Genomic DNA, 14,559 nt, shown 5'->3' with positions numbered 1-14,559 from the left:
ACCTATTGAACTCTTCGCTACTTTCTCCCCCGACCCCCACCCCCCATTTATCTTTCCACCTTGGAGGCTTCCTGCCTCTACTCTTGATGAAGGGCTTTTGCCCGAAATGTTGATTTTCCTGCTTCTCGGATGCTGCCTGACCTGCTTTGCTTTTCCAGCACCACTCTGATCTAAACTCTGGTTTTCAGCATCTGCAGTCCTCACTTTTGCCTCATTGAGTATATGTGACAATAAAGGCTATTCTATTCTATTGAATGTTAATATATTCCAGAGGAAGGAGACTAGATGGCTTGGAGGTAAGCTGGTGCTATTTCCAAGCTTTTGCCCATCTAGGTAATCAAGGGCAAAGGTTTGAACGCATTGTCAAACAAGCCTTGGTGGGTTGCTGTAGTGGAACGTGTAGATGATGCACACTGCTACACTGTGGGTCAGTGGTCAAGGCAGTGAATGTTGAAAGTGGTGGCTCCATATCAATCAAGCTGGCTGTTTTTCTTTAGGTACTGACAGCTTTGTGTATTGCTGAACTAGTACCAATCTGGGAGAGTGCAGATTATTCCTTTACACTCCTGACTTGTGCTTTGTAGATGGTGCTCAGTCATTAGAAACAGTAAAGATAAATTCAGAATTCCTAGACTGTGACCTGCTCTTGTAGCCACAGTATTTATGTGGTTGGTCCAGTTCAGTTTCCCATCAACAGTAAATCCTAGGATTAGTGATTGCTCAGGAACATAGGAACAGGAGTTGGCACTCAGCACCTACTAGGATTCAGGAGCAGCAATGCCTAAATGTCAAGGGGTGATGTTTAGATTCTCTTTTTTTGGAGATGGTTATTAGAACTTTTGTGTGTGCTGCAAACGTTATTTGCTGCTTATAAACCTGTGATGAATGCTGTTTAGGTCTTGCTGCATTGGACACCGAATCCCAACTTCTGACCTTATGTTTATTGATGAAACACCAGGTGATATCTGGGCTGAGAGCACTACTCGGGGAACTCCTGCAGTGACATCCCAGAACTGAGACAATTGACGTCCAATAATCATACCACCTTCCTTAATTCTACGTTTGTCACAACCAACAGTATTTTTCCCCAGACTCCCAGTGACTGCAGTTTTGCTACGACTCCCAAATACCGTATGTGGCCTTTTCTTCCCACTTTTCAAAGTCAGTCAGGTTTACTCTGAATATAAATGACCCAAGACATTTCTAACAATAGAATATATTCAATGTTCTTTATTTTCATGAACTAGAAAACAAATACTGCAAAAATATTACCCACTTAATGTTTACAATCACAAGTGAACCCTTGAACATGGACTTGTCCAAGTATCAGACTAGAACAGACAATTAGCTGGTTCAGTCTCAACTTCTAGTGAGTGATTAACCAATGTTTTCTCTGTGCTAGCTAATTTTGCTCTGAGGCAAGGGTTTTTTATAGTGAGGATTTTTTTCCATGTTGCTTGATTAATGAACTTAGGACTTGCTTATATCTGCTGGGAGAGAGAGGCTTATCTCCCACTTTAATGAACTCTGACCTCAGCTTTAGCTTGCTTTTTACCATTTTGATATCATCCAATCAACTGTATGATATTTACATATTACCAAGTTACATTATTTGATGTCCATGTTTGGTCCAAGGCATCGTAACCTCTCTGCTCTTGTATTCAATGTCTTGACTAATAAAAGCAAGTATAGTATATGCCTTAAGTACCTTTTCCACTTCAACAGTTGCCGTCAAGGATTTGTAGGTGTGCACACCAAAGTCGCCCTAATTCTCTTTATGTTTTAGGGTCCTTTCATTCATTACATAATAATTTTCCATGTTCGTCCTACCATCACCTCACTTTTTCAGGGTTAAATTCCATTTGCCACCATTCTGCCTATCTGACCAACTGTCTACATAACGTACAGTCCAAAGCTTTCCTTCTCGCTATTTACCACACCACCACTTTTCATGTTATCTATGAACTTACAAATCAAACCTGCTCAATTTGTGTTTAGATAAATAATTTACACTACAAACAGCAAAGGACACAGTGCCAATTCCTACAGCATGCAGGTGGACACAGACTTCCAGTCACAAAATCAATCTTTAACAGTTAGCCTCTGCCTCCTCCTACCAAGTCCATTATAAATCCAATTTTGAGAAAGTGAGGACTGCAGATGCTGGAGATCAGAGCTGAAAAATGTGTTGCTGGAAAAGCACAGCAGGTCAGGCAGCATCCAAGGAGCAGGAGAATCGCCCGAAATGTCGATTCTCCTGCTCCTTGGATGCTGCCTGACCTGCTGTGCTTTTCCAGCAACACATTTTTCAGCTCTAAATCCAATTTTCCAAATTTCCCTGGATCCCATGGGACTTACCTTCTTAAAGAATCTCCCATGCAATGTGTGTCAGAAGGGAGGGGAGGTGATGGCAAATTGTTATCACTTGATTATTAATCCAGAGATCCAGGTTCAAATCCTGCCATTGTTTATGGTAAAATTTGAATTCAATAAAACTCTGGAGTTAAAGGTTTAATGAAGCCATTGCGAATTGCTGGAGGAAAACCTATCTAATTCACTAATATCCTTTTGGGAATCTGCCATCCTTACCTGGTATAGCCTACACATGACCCACAGCAATCTGGTTGATTCCTAACTGTTTTCTGGACAATTAAGGATAAGGAAAAAATTTTGTGAATGAATTTTTTAAAAAGTTGTTATTGAATTCTATGTAGAGTACATCAACAACACTACACTCTTCCAACTAATAACCTTCTTAAAAAACTCAAATCAAATCTGTCAGATGTGATCACCCTCTGACAAAGACATACTGACTATCCCTGATTAATCCTTGCCTCTCCAAGTAGAGATTAATTTGGTCCCTCAGAGGTTTTTCCAAAAGTTTCCTTACCACTGATGTTAAACTCATGGGCCTATCATTCCCACGTTTATCCCTATCATCCTTCTTGAAAAATGGTACATCAACAGTCCTCCAGTCCCTGGCATCTCCATGTGGCCAGAGAAGATTTGAAAATAAATGTCAGGACGCCTGTAATCTCACCTTGCCTGCTGCAGCCTAACTCATTGGGACTTGGAGATCTGTTCAATTTTAAACCTGCATAAACCACAAAAACTCTTCTTTCTCAATTGTATTTTAAGAATATCACAGTTTTCTTCCCTGATTTCCATACCCATATTATATTTCTCAATAGTAATGCAAAGTATTCATTTAAAGCCTCAGCTATATCTTCTGGATCCATACACTTTGGATAAGTCCTGCCCTTTCCTTTCCCCTTAATACAATAGAGTGAGATTTACGTGATCGTGTGCATTAAGCACAAAAAAGGTTAGCATCGTGTGCAGCAAGTAATTAAGAAGGCAAATGGAATTTTGGCCTTTATTGCTGGAGTTTAAAAATAGGCAAATTTTGTCACAACTATAGAGGCTGTACCTAGGGAACTGTGTACAATTTGGTGCCCAAATTTAAGTATCCATGATGACTATGCATGTGGGAGGTGCATCAGCTGCATCTCCCGATTGCCACATGTAGCACCTGGAGCTGCATATGGATTCACCATGGTACATTCTTGAGGCTGAGAATGTCATGACTCGTATTTCAGTGAGTTGGTCACACTACTAGTAAAGGCTACACAGACCAAAAAAAAGAGTTGGATGATCACCAGGAAGACTAGTAAGTTTGGCCGTGCAGCAGACTATTGTGGCCATTCCTCTCTCAAACAGATACACATCCTTGGATACTTTAGAGAGAATGACCTCTCACAAGAAAACAACAGTAGCAGTCAGATCAGTGGCAACACAACTGGCTCTTTTGTATAGCCGGGAGGTTTGAAGTGTAGGCAAGTAGCAATGATAGGGTCTTCTTTAGGGGCACAGATATGCATTTGTATGGCCACAAGCAAGATTCCAGGATGGTGTGTTGTCTCCCTGGTATCAGGGTCAAGGATGTCTCCAAGAGTGCACAGGATATTCTGAGGGGGAAGATGAGCAGCCAGAGATCGTGGTCTGTATTAGTACTAACCATACAGACAGAAAGACAAATGAAGTCCTGTAGAATGAATCAGGAAGTAGGAAGTTGAAAAACAGGACCTCTACAGACATCGACCCTTTGCAGGTAGATGGGATTAGTTAGAACATCATCATGGTTGGCACAAACCTGGTTGGCCGAAGGGCCTGTTCCTATCCTGTACTGCTCTGTTTTAAGAAGTGATTTCCAGAATCTGTAAAGGATGTACTGACATTGCAGGCAGTTCAAAGCAGATTTGCTGGATTGGCTCTTTAGATGAAGATGACTAATTCAGAATGGCTACACGTTAGGTATTTATTCATTACAGTTTAGAAGACTTGACAGGATGGACGTTGAGAAGATGTTTGCATTAAGGGAGGAATCTCAAACTAGAGAACATAGTTACATAATAAGGTAATACTCATTTAAAACAAAGATGCAAAGGAATTTCTTCAGCTAGAGGGTCATTATGTCTGGAATTCTCAAACCCAGTGGATTGTGAAGGCAAGATCACTAAAATATTTAAAGAGGTAAACACAGGATTGAAATATTGGGACGTTGAAGGTTGAGTCTTAGAATCATACAGTACAAAAACAGACTTTTCGGTCCAACCAGTCCATGCCAACCATAAGCCCAAACTAAACTAGTTCCACCTGCCTCCACTTGGTCCATATGCCTCCAAACATTTCTTATTCATATATTTATCATCTCTCTTTATGGCAGTAATTGACTCTTTGATCAATATTGTGACATACATTTTCTTTTACACTCCCCTCTAATGTGAAGATTTGATATGCCAGATTATTGTGTGGGCAGTTAAGCCCAACCTCAATCATGTATCTGTGATAGCAATGATGTCATATTCTCATGTTAATTAGCATCCTCAACTCATCTGGTTTATTATCATTTGTAAAGGTAGAAACAGGATTAATGTTGAGTCAAGTGAAGAACAGTCACACTGGACTTGAAATGTTAACATTGTTTCTCTTTCCACAGATGTTGCCAGACCTGTTAAACTTCTCTAGCATTTTTTTTGTGTTTCAGATTTCCAGATCCACAGTATTTTGCTTTCATCCCATTGCCCCAGATGTATGTTTAAATATGTCTGAACAAATTGATGAAAAATAACCCATGCAGAAATGGATCTTGTGATCTAGGAATCTAAAGCCCTCCATTCTGCACCAAGTCTTCAGCCTAACAATGTGCTGGGGGTTATCACTAACCAGAAACTGAAATGAACTAGCTGTACTTGTAAAGAACTAAACTGGACAAACCACCTGACATAAACCTATACACTGTTCTTCACACCCAGCAACTGGCAGATTGAATCAAACAGCACGTTCTTTTGGTTGTCTGTAATAGTTACAGGAGCAAGTAAGGACTGCAGATGCTGGAGATCAGAACTGAAAATGTGTTGCTAGAAAAGCGCAGCAGGTCAGGCAGCATCCAAGGAGCAGGAGAATCGACATTTCGGGCATGAGCCCTTCTTCAAGAAGAAGGGCTGAAGATTCCTGAAGAAGGGCTCATGCCCGAAACGTTGATTCTCCTGCTCCTTGGATGCTGCCTGACCTGTTGCGCTTTGTAATAGTTACAGGACAAATCTGTGCATACAAAATATCTATTGTTAGATGTGATTCTGTGAACTTATTAAATAATTCTGACTGCACTACTAATTACACTCATGACTAATTTAGGTTAATCAGTCAATCTCCTAGTATGTTCTGAAGAAGGGTCACTGGACTTGCAACAGTCACTCTGATTTCACTGCCAGACTTGCTGAAGTTCTCCAGCAATTTCTATTTTTATTTGTTTCAGATCTCCCAGCATGGTTCATTTAGGCTTGCTGAAAGCGACTTATATAGACAAAGACCCATTCCCTGCATATAAAAGGAATATGTTCAAACTTTCTGCTGTTTTTGAATAATCTGGGAGTGTGTAGAACTTACAGTTTCCCATTACTTTCTCCTCAGCCAGTTAAATTACCAATGTCCTTTCCTCCTAATTCTTCAGCATTTGTGATTAGGACACAGCTAGCCAACATAGCAGGGTTGCTGTCAGTACCAGCAGCCCTGTGTCCATCAAGGTTTTTTCAACAAAATGTCATTGATCTGAAATGTTAACTGTCTCTCTCCCTCTACAGATAACAACTGGATTTGCTGAATATTCACAATATTCTAACTGTGGTCTAACCATTGCCTTTGCACAAACTCAAGTACCACAAAATACAATCAGGTATATTTCTGGCTACTCAAGTGATTCACATGTCTCGGTCAAATGTAGATGGAAACTCAGATGGGAAGGATTATATATCTTATTTAATCCACTGAAGCCTCATTTACTCATGTAGAGAATCAAACCAATCATCGGCAACTGATCCTGTCTACCACATTCGGCATTTTACCCAGTCCAAAGTTAAGATCCAAGTAATGGATAATAGATTATTTGATTGATGAAGGAATCTGCTAATTTAAGAACAAAGAACAATCCAGCAGAGAAACAGGCACTTCAACGCTCCAAGCCTGCGCTGACACATTTTACCCCTCCATACTAAAACTGTCTTCACTTATAGAATCCATGTCCCTTTATTCCCTTCCTATTCTTGTATTCATCCAGGTGTTTCTTGAATGCTGCTATTCTGTCTGCTTCCATCACCTCCTTTGGCAATGCAATTTATACACTCACCACCCTTCATGTGAAACACTTGCCTTGCACATCTCTTTTAAACTTCATCCCTCACACCTTGAACCTGTGATCCCTAGTAATTGGCCACTCCACCCTGGGAAAAAGCCTCATACTTTCTACTCTATCCATGCTTTTCACAATCTTACAAAGTTCTATCCACAACCTCCTATGTTCCAGTGATAACAAATCCAGTATATCCAACCTTTCTTAATAGCTAAAATCCCACATACCAGGCAACATCCTGGTAAACCTTTTCTGTACCCTCTCCAAAGCATCCATATCTTCTGGTAGTGTGGTGACCAGAACTGTATGCATTATTCCAAGTGTGGCCTAAATAAAGTTGCAAAAGTTCCAGCATAACTTGTCTATCCTTAAACTCTATGCCCCTTCCAATGAAGGCAAGCTTTCCATAAGCCTTTTTTACTATCTTAACTACCTGTGCTGCCACCATCAGTGATTTGTGGACCTGCACCCCGAGATCCCTCTGCATATCAATACACACATGGATTCTGCCAGTGTATAATTTCCACCTGTACGTGACCTTCCAAATGCAGGACCTCACGTTTGTCCAGATTAAACTCCATCTGCCATTTTTCCGTCCATGCCTCCAACTGACCTATATCCACTCCTACCCTCGGGAATCCTCCTCACTATCCGCAAACTCCACCAATCTTTATGTCGTCTGCAAACTTAGACCAGCTGCATTTTCCTCCAAATCAGTTATGTAGATCACTAACAGCAGAGGTCCCAGCATTGATGCTTGTGGAATACCACTAGGTCACAACCCCCCATTCCAAAAAGCATCCTTCTACCACTACTCTTTGTCTCCTATGACTAAGCCAGTTCTGTGTACATCCTGCCAGCTCACCACTAAAACCAGGTGACTTCATCTTGAAGTCTGTCATGAAGGATCTTTTCAAAAGCTTTACTGAAGTCCATGTAGAGAACAGCAACCACTTTTCCCTCAATTATCTTTGTCACCTCCTCAAAAAACTCGATCAAGTTAGTGAGGTATGACCTTCCCCGCACAAAACCATGCTGTCTGTCGCTAAAAGTCTATTTGCTTTTAAATGTGTATAGATCTTGTCCCTGAGAATTTTTTCCAATAATTTCCCTATAACCGACATTAGTTTCACAGGCCTGTAATTTCCAGGATCATCCCTGTTACCCTTCTTAAACAAGGGGACAACATTGATTCTTCTGGGACCTCACCTGTGGCCAAAGAGGATACAAAAATGTCTGTCAATGCCCCAGCAATTGGTTCTCTTGCCTTCCTCAACATTCTGGGATAGATATCATCATGACCCGGGGACTTACCTACCTTAATACTTTTTAAGACGCACAACACCTCTTCCATTTTAATAGCAACTTGGCTTAGAAACTCCAAAAACTCATGGAACAGTTCAGTGAACATCTCTGGTCCATACGCACTAACCAACCCCATCTTCCCTGAGATCATCCTTTCCCTGTCTACCCTATTGCTTCATAAATGTACATATATAATATATATTAGAGTGTTTTGAGAAGATTTGTAGCTCAGGTCAAGGATGTAGGTTTGCTCGCTGAGCTGGAAGGTTCATTTTCATTTTCATTGAAAACGAACCTTCCAGCTCAGCAAGCAAACCTACATCCATATGCTAATTATTTTTCATGACTTATTTTCACCCTAATTCCTTGTTTAAGTTCTTTCCTGCTTTCCTTACATATTTTAGCATTATTAAACTTATTTTTACATGAGAGAAAGCATTGTAAATTGCTAAGATAGCTAAATGGGCAGACAGGTAGCAGAGGAAGGTCAATATGGAGAAGTGTGAGGTGTTGCATTTTGGGAGGATGAACATAGAACATAGAACATAGAAGAATACAGCGCAGTACAGGCCCTTTGGCCCTCGATGTTGCGCCGATCCAAGCCCACCTAACCTATACTAACCCACTATCCTCCATATACCTATCCAATGCCCGCTTAAATGCCCATAAAGAGGGAGAGTCCACCACTGCTACTGGCAGGGCATTCCATGAACTTACGACTCGCTGAGTGAAGAACCTACGCCTAACTTCAGTCCTATATCAACCCCCGCTTAATTTAAAGCTATGCCCCCTTGTAATACCCGACTCCATACGCGGGAAAAGGTTCACACTGTCAACCCTATCTAACCCCCTAATCATCTTGTACACCTCAATCAAGTCACCCCTAAACCTTCTTTTCTCTAATGAAAACAGCCCCAAGTGTCTCAGTCTTTCCTCATACGATCTTCCTTCCATACCAGGCAACATCCTGGTAAACCTCCTCTGCACCCGTTCCAGTGCCTCCACATCCTTCCTATAGTATGGCGACAAAAACTGCACACAATACTCCAGATGCAGCCGCACCAGAGTCTTATACAACTGCAACATGACCCCAGGACTCCGGAACTCAATCCCTCTACCAATAAAAGCCAGTACGCCATATGCCTTCCTCACCGCACTATTTACCTGAGTGGCAACTTTCAAAGATTTGTGTACATGGACACCAAGATCCCTCTGCTCATCCACACTACCAAGTATCCGACCATTAGCCCAGTACCCCATCTTTTTGTTATTCTTCCCAAAGTGAATCACCTCACACTTAGCTACATTGAACTACATTTGCCACCTTTCTGCCCAGTTCTAAAGCTTATCTATATCCCGCTGTAACCTGCCACATCCTTCCTCACTGTCAACAACTCCTCAGACTTTCGTATCATCCGCAAACTTGCTCACCCAACCTTCTAACCCCTCTTCCAGGTCATTTATAAAAATGACAAACAGCAATGGTCCCAAAACAGATCCTTGCGGAACACCGCTAGTGACGGCACTCCAAGATGAACATTTGCCATCAACTACTACCCTCTGTCTTCTTCCATCCAGCCAATTCCTAATCCAAACCTCCAACTCACCCTCAATGCCATACCTCCAATGGGGACATTGTAAGGTTTGTTCTGTGAGTATGACTGTGTCAGGCTGTTACTTGACTAGTCTCTGAGACAGCTTTCCTAAATTTTACTCCCCATTTGTAAGGAGGACTTTGCAATGTGAACAAGGCTGGGTCTGCTGTTGTCATTTCCGGTGCTTAGGTCAGTGCCAGTCGGTTCGTGTTTTAAATTCCACCTTTCCATCCCAGCTGAACAAGAATCTACCCACCTTTCCCTTAAAAGTATTTAATGACCCTGTTTTAAATGTCAAAAAAGTTGATGGGGATCAGCCCTTACTCCAGTGAGTTCCCCAGGAGAAAGTGAAGACTGATGATGCTGGAGATCAGAGTCAAGAGTGTGGCGTTGGAAAAGCACAGGTCAGGCAGCATCCGAGGAGTGGGAGAATTGACATTTCGGGCATAAGCCCTTCATCAGGATTCCCAGCCACATGCCAAGCAGCACTCTAGGAATGTAACATTCTGTCCTCTGTGCCCTTTGAGATTCTGCCTGACATTTCCCTCACTTCTGGAAGAAACAGCAGCATTTCCATGTCATCCATATTGGCCTGATTCATCTTCTCTCCTTTAAAACAGAACTCCACTACCACCAGTACCTTCATTTTCAGATAGTATTCCTTACAGCTCCATGTTTTAACTCATTATTCTTTCATGAGACTTATGTGATGTTGAGATCTGAACGTTTATCTGAGAATGTAAAAAGTTCATCTTGCTGACGTAGGACTGCTTTCTGGTGTCTCACGTCTGTTTCTAGTTGGTAATTGGCAAAAGATGGCACAATTACTTTTTAAAATGAACCACAATTTGAACTACACTTAAGTCATTGCAAGTCAGAAGTTTTCACACATTCGAGATTTCCAAATTATACTGTTTTTATTTTGTTAAATGGACAGCCTATCAACTGATTTCTTTGCTGGAGTAATTATTGCAGACCTGGTCCCTGGGGTCACTTTCACTAAAGTACAGTCAACAACAGAAATATTGGCATTTGGCACAGGCACACTTTGCCAGTTCAGTCAAAAGAAGACTGAGGGTATGGCCTTATATCAGATAATCACAATCACAGCTGTTAAAAACATCAGCTAAATGACAGTAATGTCATGGATCCATCACCTGTTAGTTCTATCTATTTGGAGAAAGTGAGGACTGCAGATGCTGGAGATCAGAGCTGAAAAATGTGTTGCTGCTGCCTGACAGGTGCATAATTATCAAGGACACTCAATAGTTTCTCCTTGAACAAGCTCCACATATCAATTACACCCTTGCCTTGAAGCTTACTTTTCCAGGCCACACATCCTAAGTCATGCCTCACCGCATCATAATTTCCCTTACCCCAGCTATAACTCTTGCCCTGTAGTACACACTTATCCCTCTCCATCACGAGAGTAAAAATCACCGAATTATGGTCACTATCCCCAAAGTGCTCACCTACCTCTAATTCTAACACCTGGCCTGGTTCGTTACCCAGAACCAAATCCAGTATGGCCTCACCTCTTGTTGGCCTGTCTACATATTGTGTCAGGAAACTCTCCTGCACACATTGAACAAACACTGACCCATCTAACGAACTTGAGCTATAGCTTTCCCAATCAATATCAGGAAAATAACATGGACAGACAATACACAACAGGGAATACTTAAGGAATGCAGAAGCAGATGAACTGGATTTTTATGTGCATGATTCATTGAATGTAGCAGATCAAGTGAAATAAACAATATTATGAGTTTAATAAAGATATAGAGTACAAGAGGAAGGGTTATGTAGAACTTGTACGTTTGTTAGACCATTGCTGGTGAATTGTGTACAATTTTGGGTGCAACACTGTAAAAAGGATTTGAATGCAGTGGATAGAGGTCAGCACAGATGAACAAAATTTACAGAGATGAGTAACTTAAGTGAGGGGAAGTGTGAGAGAAGTTTTCAAAATACAGACCGTTCTGCTATAATGTGCGATTTGTTAACACAAATTTGCTATAAAACACTGATTGACAAACTGGGGACACTGATTCTAAAGTTGGAAGTTTTAAAGCACATATTGACTATAATGCAATTCTTGCCCCAATATTTAAATGGTGCTGCTATTACCCAATTTTCTTATAACACAGGATTGCAAAAGAACAGAATTACCGCATTACAGCGGAACTGACTGTATAGAGACGTGGATAGTGTACTTAAGAATAAACTGCTCCTGCTCGTAAATGGATTGAGAACAAATGGCCACAGATTTAGTTATTTGCAAACATAGTTGTGATAAACTTCTTCATAAAATTAGTGGTTCAGGTCTGGAATTTAGTGCCTGCATGTGTGGCAAGACAGAGTCTATGAAACATGACAGATCACATTAGATGATTATTTGTATATAAACAATATGCAAGGTTATGGAGACAAGACTGACACCAAGTCAATGATTGTTGGAAAGCCAATGCAGACATAATAGGCTGAATGGCAACCTTCTGTTCTGTAACAATGCTGTGACAGGAGATTGTGAGGACTGTAGATGCTGGCGAATCAGAGTAGATAGAGTGTAGTGCTGGAGAAAGCACAGCAGGTCAGGCAGCATTTGATGTGTAGGAGAGTTGACATTTCAGGCAGGACCTTTCATCAAGACTAAAGAGGGGGAAGGGGGCTGAGCGAAAAGTAGGTGGGATGGCGACAGTTGGATGCAGGTAAGAGGGGATTGTGATAGGTCGGTGAGGGAGGTGAAGCGAATAGGAGGAAAAAGAGATGGACAGGTAGGTCAGGTCAAGAGTCGGAGGGCTGGATCTGGGATGGAGCGGGGAAATTTGAAAACTGGTGAATTCAATGTTGAGGCCATATGGTTGTAGGCTCCTGAGGTGGAAGATGATTTGTTCATCCTCCAGTTTGCGGGTGGTCATGTTTAGGCAGCAGAGGTAGTACAGAATGGACATGTCATCGGGGAGTGGGAGGGAGAGTTGAACTGGATAGCTATCGGAAGGTGGGGTTGGTTGGTGCGTATGGACCAGAGATGTTCCCTGAACTGTTCCATGAGTTTTTGGAGTTACCCACTGAAGAATATCCAGTCTCTCACCTGTTCTTGTAACCATTACATTTCTGAGCTAATTCATTTAAACTCTGATCAATGATAAATCCTAGAATGCTGATAATAAGGGACTCAGTGATGGTAATGTACTTAAATGTGAAGGAAAATTCTCTTCTTCTTGTAATTGGTAATTGCCTGAGACCTGCACAATGTGTATGTTACTTGCTACTTATCAGCCAGTTTCATTAGAGTCATCTTGTTACATGCAGGCACAGACAGTTACAGTATCTAAAATGTCACAATTGTACTGAATGCAATGCAATAATCATCAAATGTCCTCACCTCTGAACTTATTTAGAGGGATGGTCATTTGTGAGCAGCTGAAAATGAAAGCTATTGGATACCGTCTGATTAACTCTTGTACAAGAAATGACCCCAATTGTTGAAATATCAGCTTTACTAGCATTCCTTGATTCCTCATTTGAGCAACAGCTACTTTGTTGTCCCAACAATCATTCTCACATTGCCTCTAGAATTTAACACTTTTGCGCACATTTGAATCAATGAGTTTTAGAGCCAAGTGGCCCTGGTGAAACTTTTGCAGTGTGCCCACTTCCTCCATTGTCTGATGAATGTCTAATGAACAGAATGCTACAGCTGCAAATGCTGATGGGTGTTCCTGCTGCTGGCCTTCTTGCAGCTGAAGCTCTCCTTGCATCTTGGTCTTCCTGCTATATTATCTTGGACTGTGGATAAGCAAAGTCCATACTGATTTGAAAGATCAGAGCTGAAAATTGGAGATTAGACATTCAATCCTTTACAATCATAAGGGCTCTTGTGGTACAGTGGTAGTGTATGTAGTCCTAAGCCAGAAGACCTGGGTTCAAGTCTCACCTTCTTCAGGAGTGTACAATGAACAGGTTGATTCAGAAAAAAAATACAAGTCCCACCTGCTCCAGATGTGTGCCTGAGCAGGTTGAGTTTTTTTTAAAATCCTCCATCCTTCTCTACTTCTGAACCAGGAAGCCTGAGTTTAAGTCCACCAGTTCCAAAGGTTTGTAATTAAACCTCTGAACTGGTTGATAAGAAAGTAAGTTCTTTCTCCAAAGTTGTGAACATTGTCTCTCTCACACAATTAGACAAAATTTAATATTTTTATCTGAATATTTTAACTGATGCATTGTCATGACACTTCTATGGAGTGGGTTGGACTTTAACTCAGGTCCTTTGACCCAGAGGTAAGGGCACTATCATTGTGCCACAAGAACCCTTGCAACTGATCTGTCAAATTACAACCCAGAAAGTGAACTCCTTGTTCTTCAATGGTAAATCATACTGCTTTATTGTTTTCTCAAAAGGTGATAGGTCTGGGCAAAAACACATTTGTTACTGCAATTTACAGAATTTTGTCCTTTAAGTCTATATTAAATATTAAATGTGTTATAAAACATGAAACTAGGGTAATATGTAAAATTATCATTTCTGCTGAAGAAAAGTAAACGGTTCTGATTCCAATTTAAAAATATCTAAGGTCATAGAAATATGATGCAAATAACTACACTATTACCGAATTATGTACTTATTTCAGATAAATTGGTTTGCAAAATACTTGATATTTGTTTTAATGGTGGAACTGTTGACTTTCTGTTAGAACTGAGAAAGGCAGGGTTTCTTATTTTACCTGCTTACGCCCCTTATGAATTCTCCAGAGGTTGTGCACCACAGCCGGGCTTAGATTGTTTTCATTCCCTTCTAAGCATCTCACTCTACGCTGGAAGGTGGCAGCTTGTTTCTCTGCTAATCTACAGGAAGGAGGCAATGCATAAATGTGCATAGTTTTGTTACTTAAAATGAATTAACATCTTTCTTACTAAACTTAATAATCTATACAACTCATTAAAGATCTTAAATCAGACTCGATTTCC

The 14,559-nt window shown here is 41.0% G+C and overlaps 1 protein-coding gene across 2 annotated transcripts in view; it reads right to left on the bottom strand.

The window, feature by feature from the left end:
• LOC122553504 (MAPK/MAK/MRK overlapping kinase-like) overlaps positions 1-14,559 on the bottom strand; it is a 129,850-nt gene that overhangs the window by 17,438 nt on the left and 97,853 nt on the right. For both annotated transcript variants that reach the window (XM_043697359.1, XM_043697360.1), the window contains one exon: positions 14,316-14,436. In XM_043697359.1, coding sequence (XP_043553294.1) covers positions 14,316-14,436 — 121 coding nt within the window. The remainder of the gene's footprint in view (positions 1-14,315; positions 14,437-14,559) is intronic.

The sequence above is a fragment of the Chiloscyllium plagiosum genome, chromosome 10 (assembly GCF_004010195.1).
Source record: "Chiloscyllium plagiosum isolate BGI_BamShark_2017 chromosome 10, ASM401019v2, whole genome shotgun sequence".
Classification (NCBI taxonomy): domain Eukaryota; kingdom Metazoa; phylum Chordata; class Chondrichthyes; order Orectolobiformes; family Hemiscylliidae; genus Chiloscyllium; species Chiloscyllium plagiosum.
Note: the sequence above shows the minus strand (reverse complement) of the source record. Positions and strands in the feature narration are given on the sequence as shown.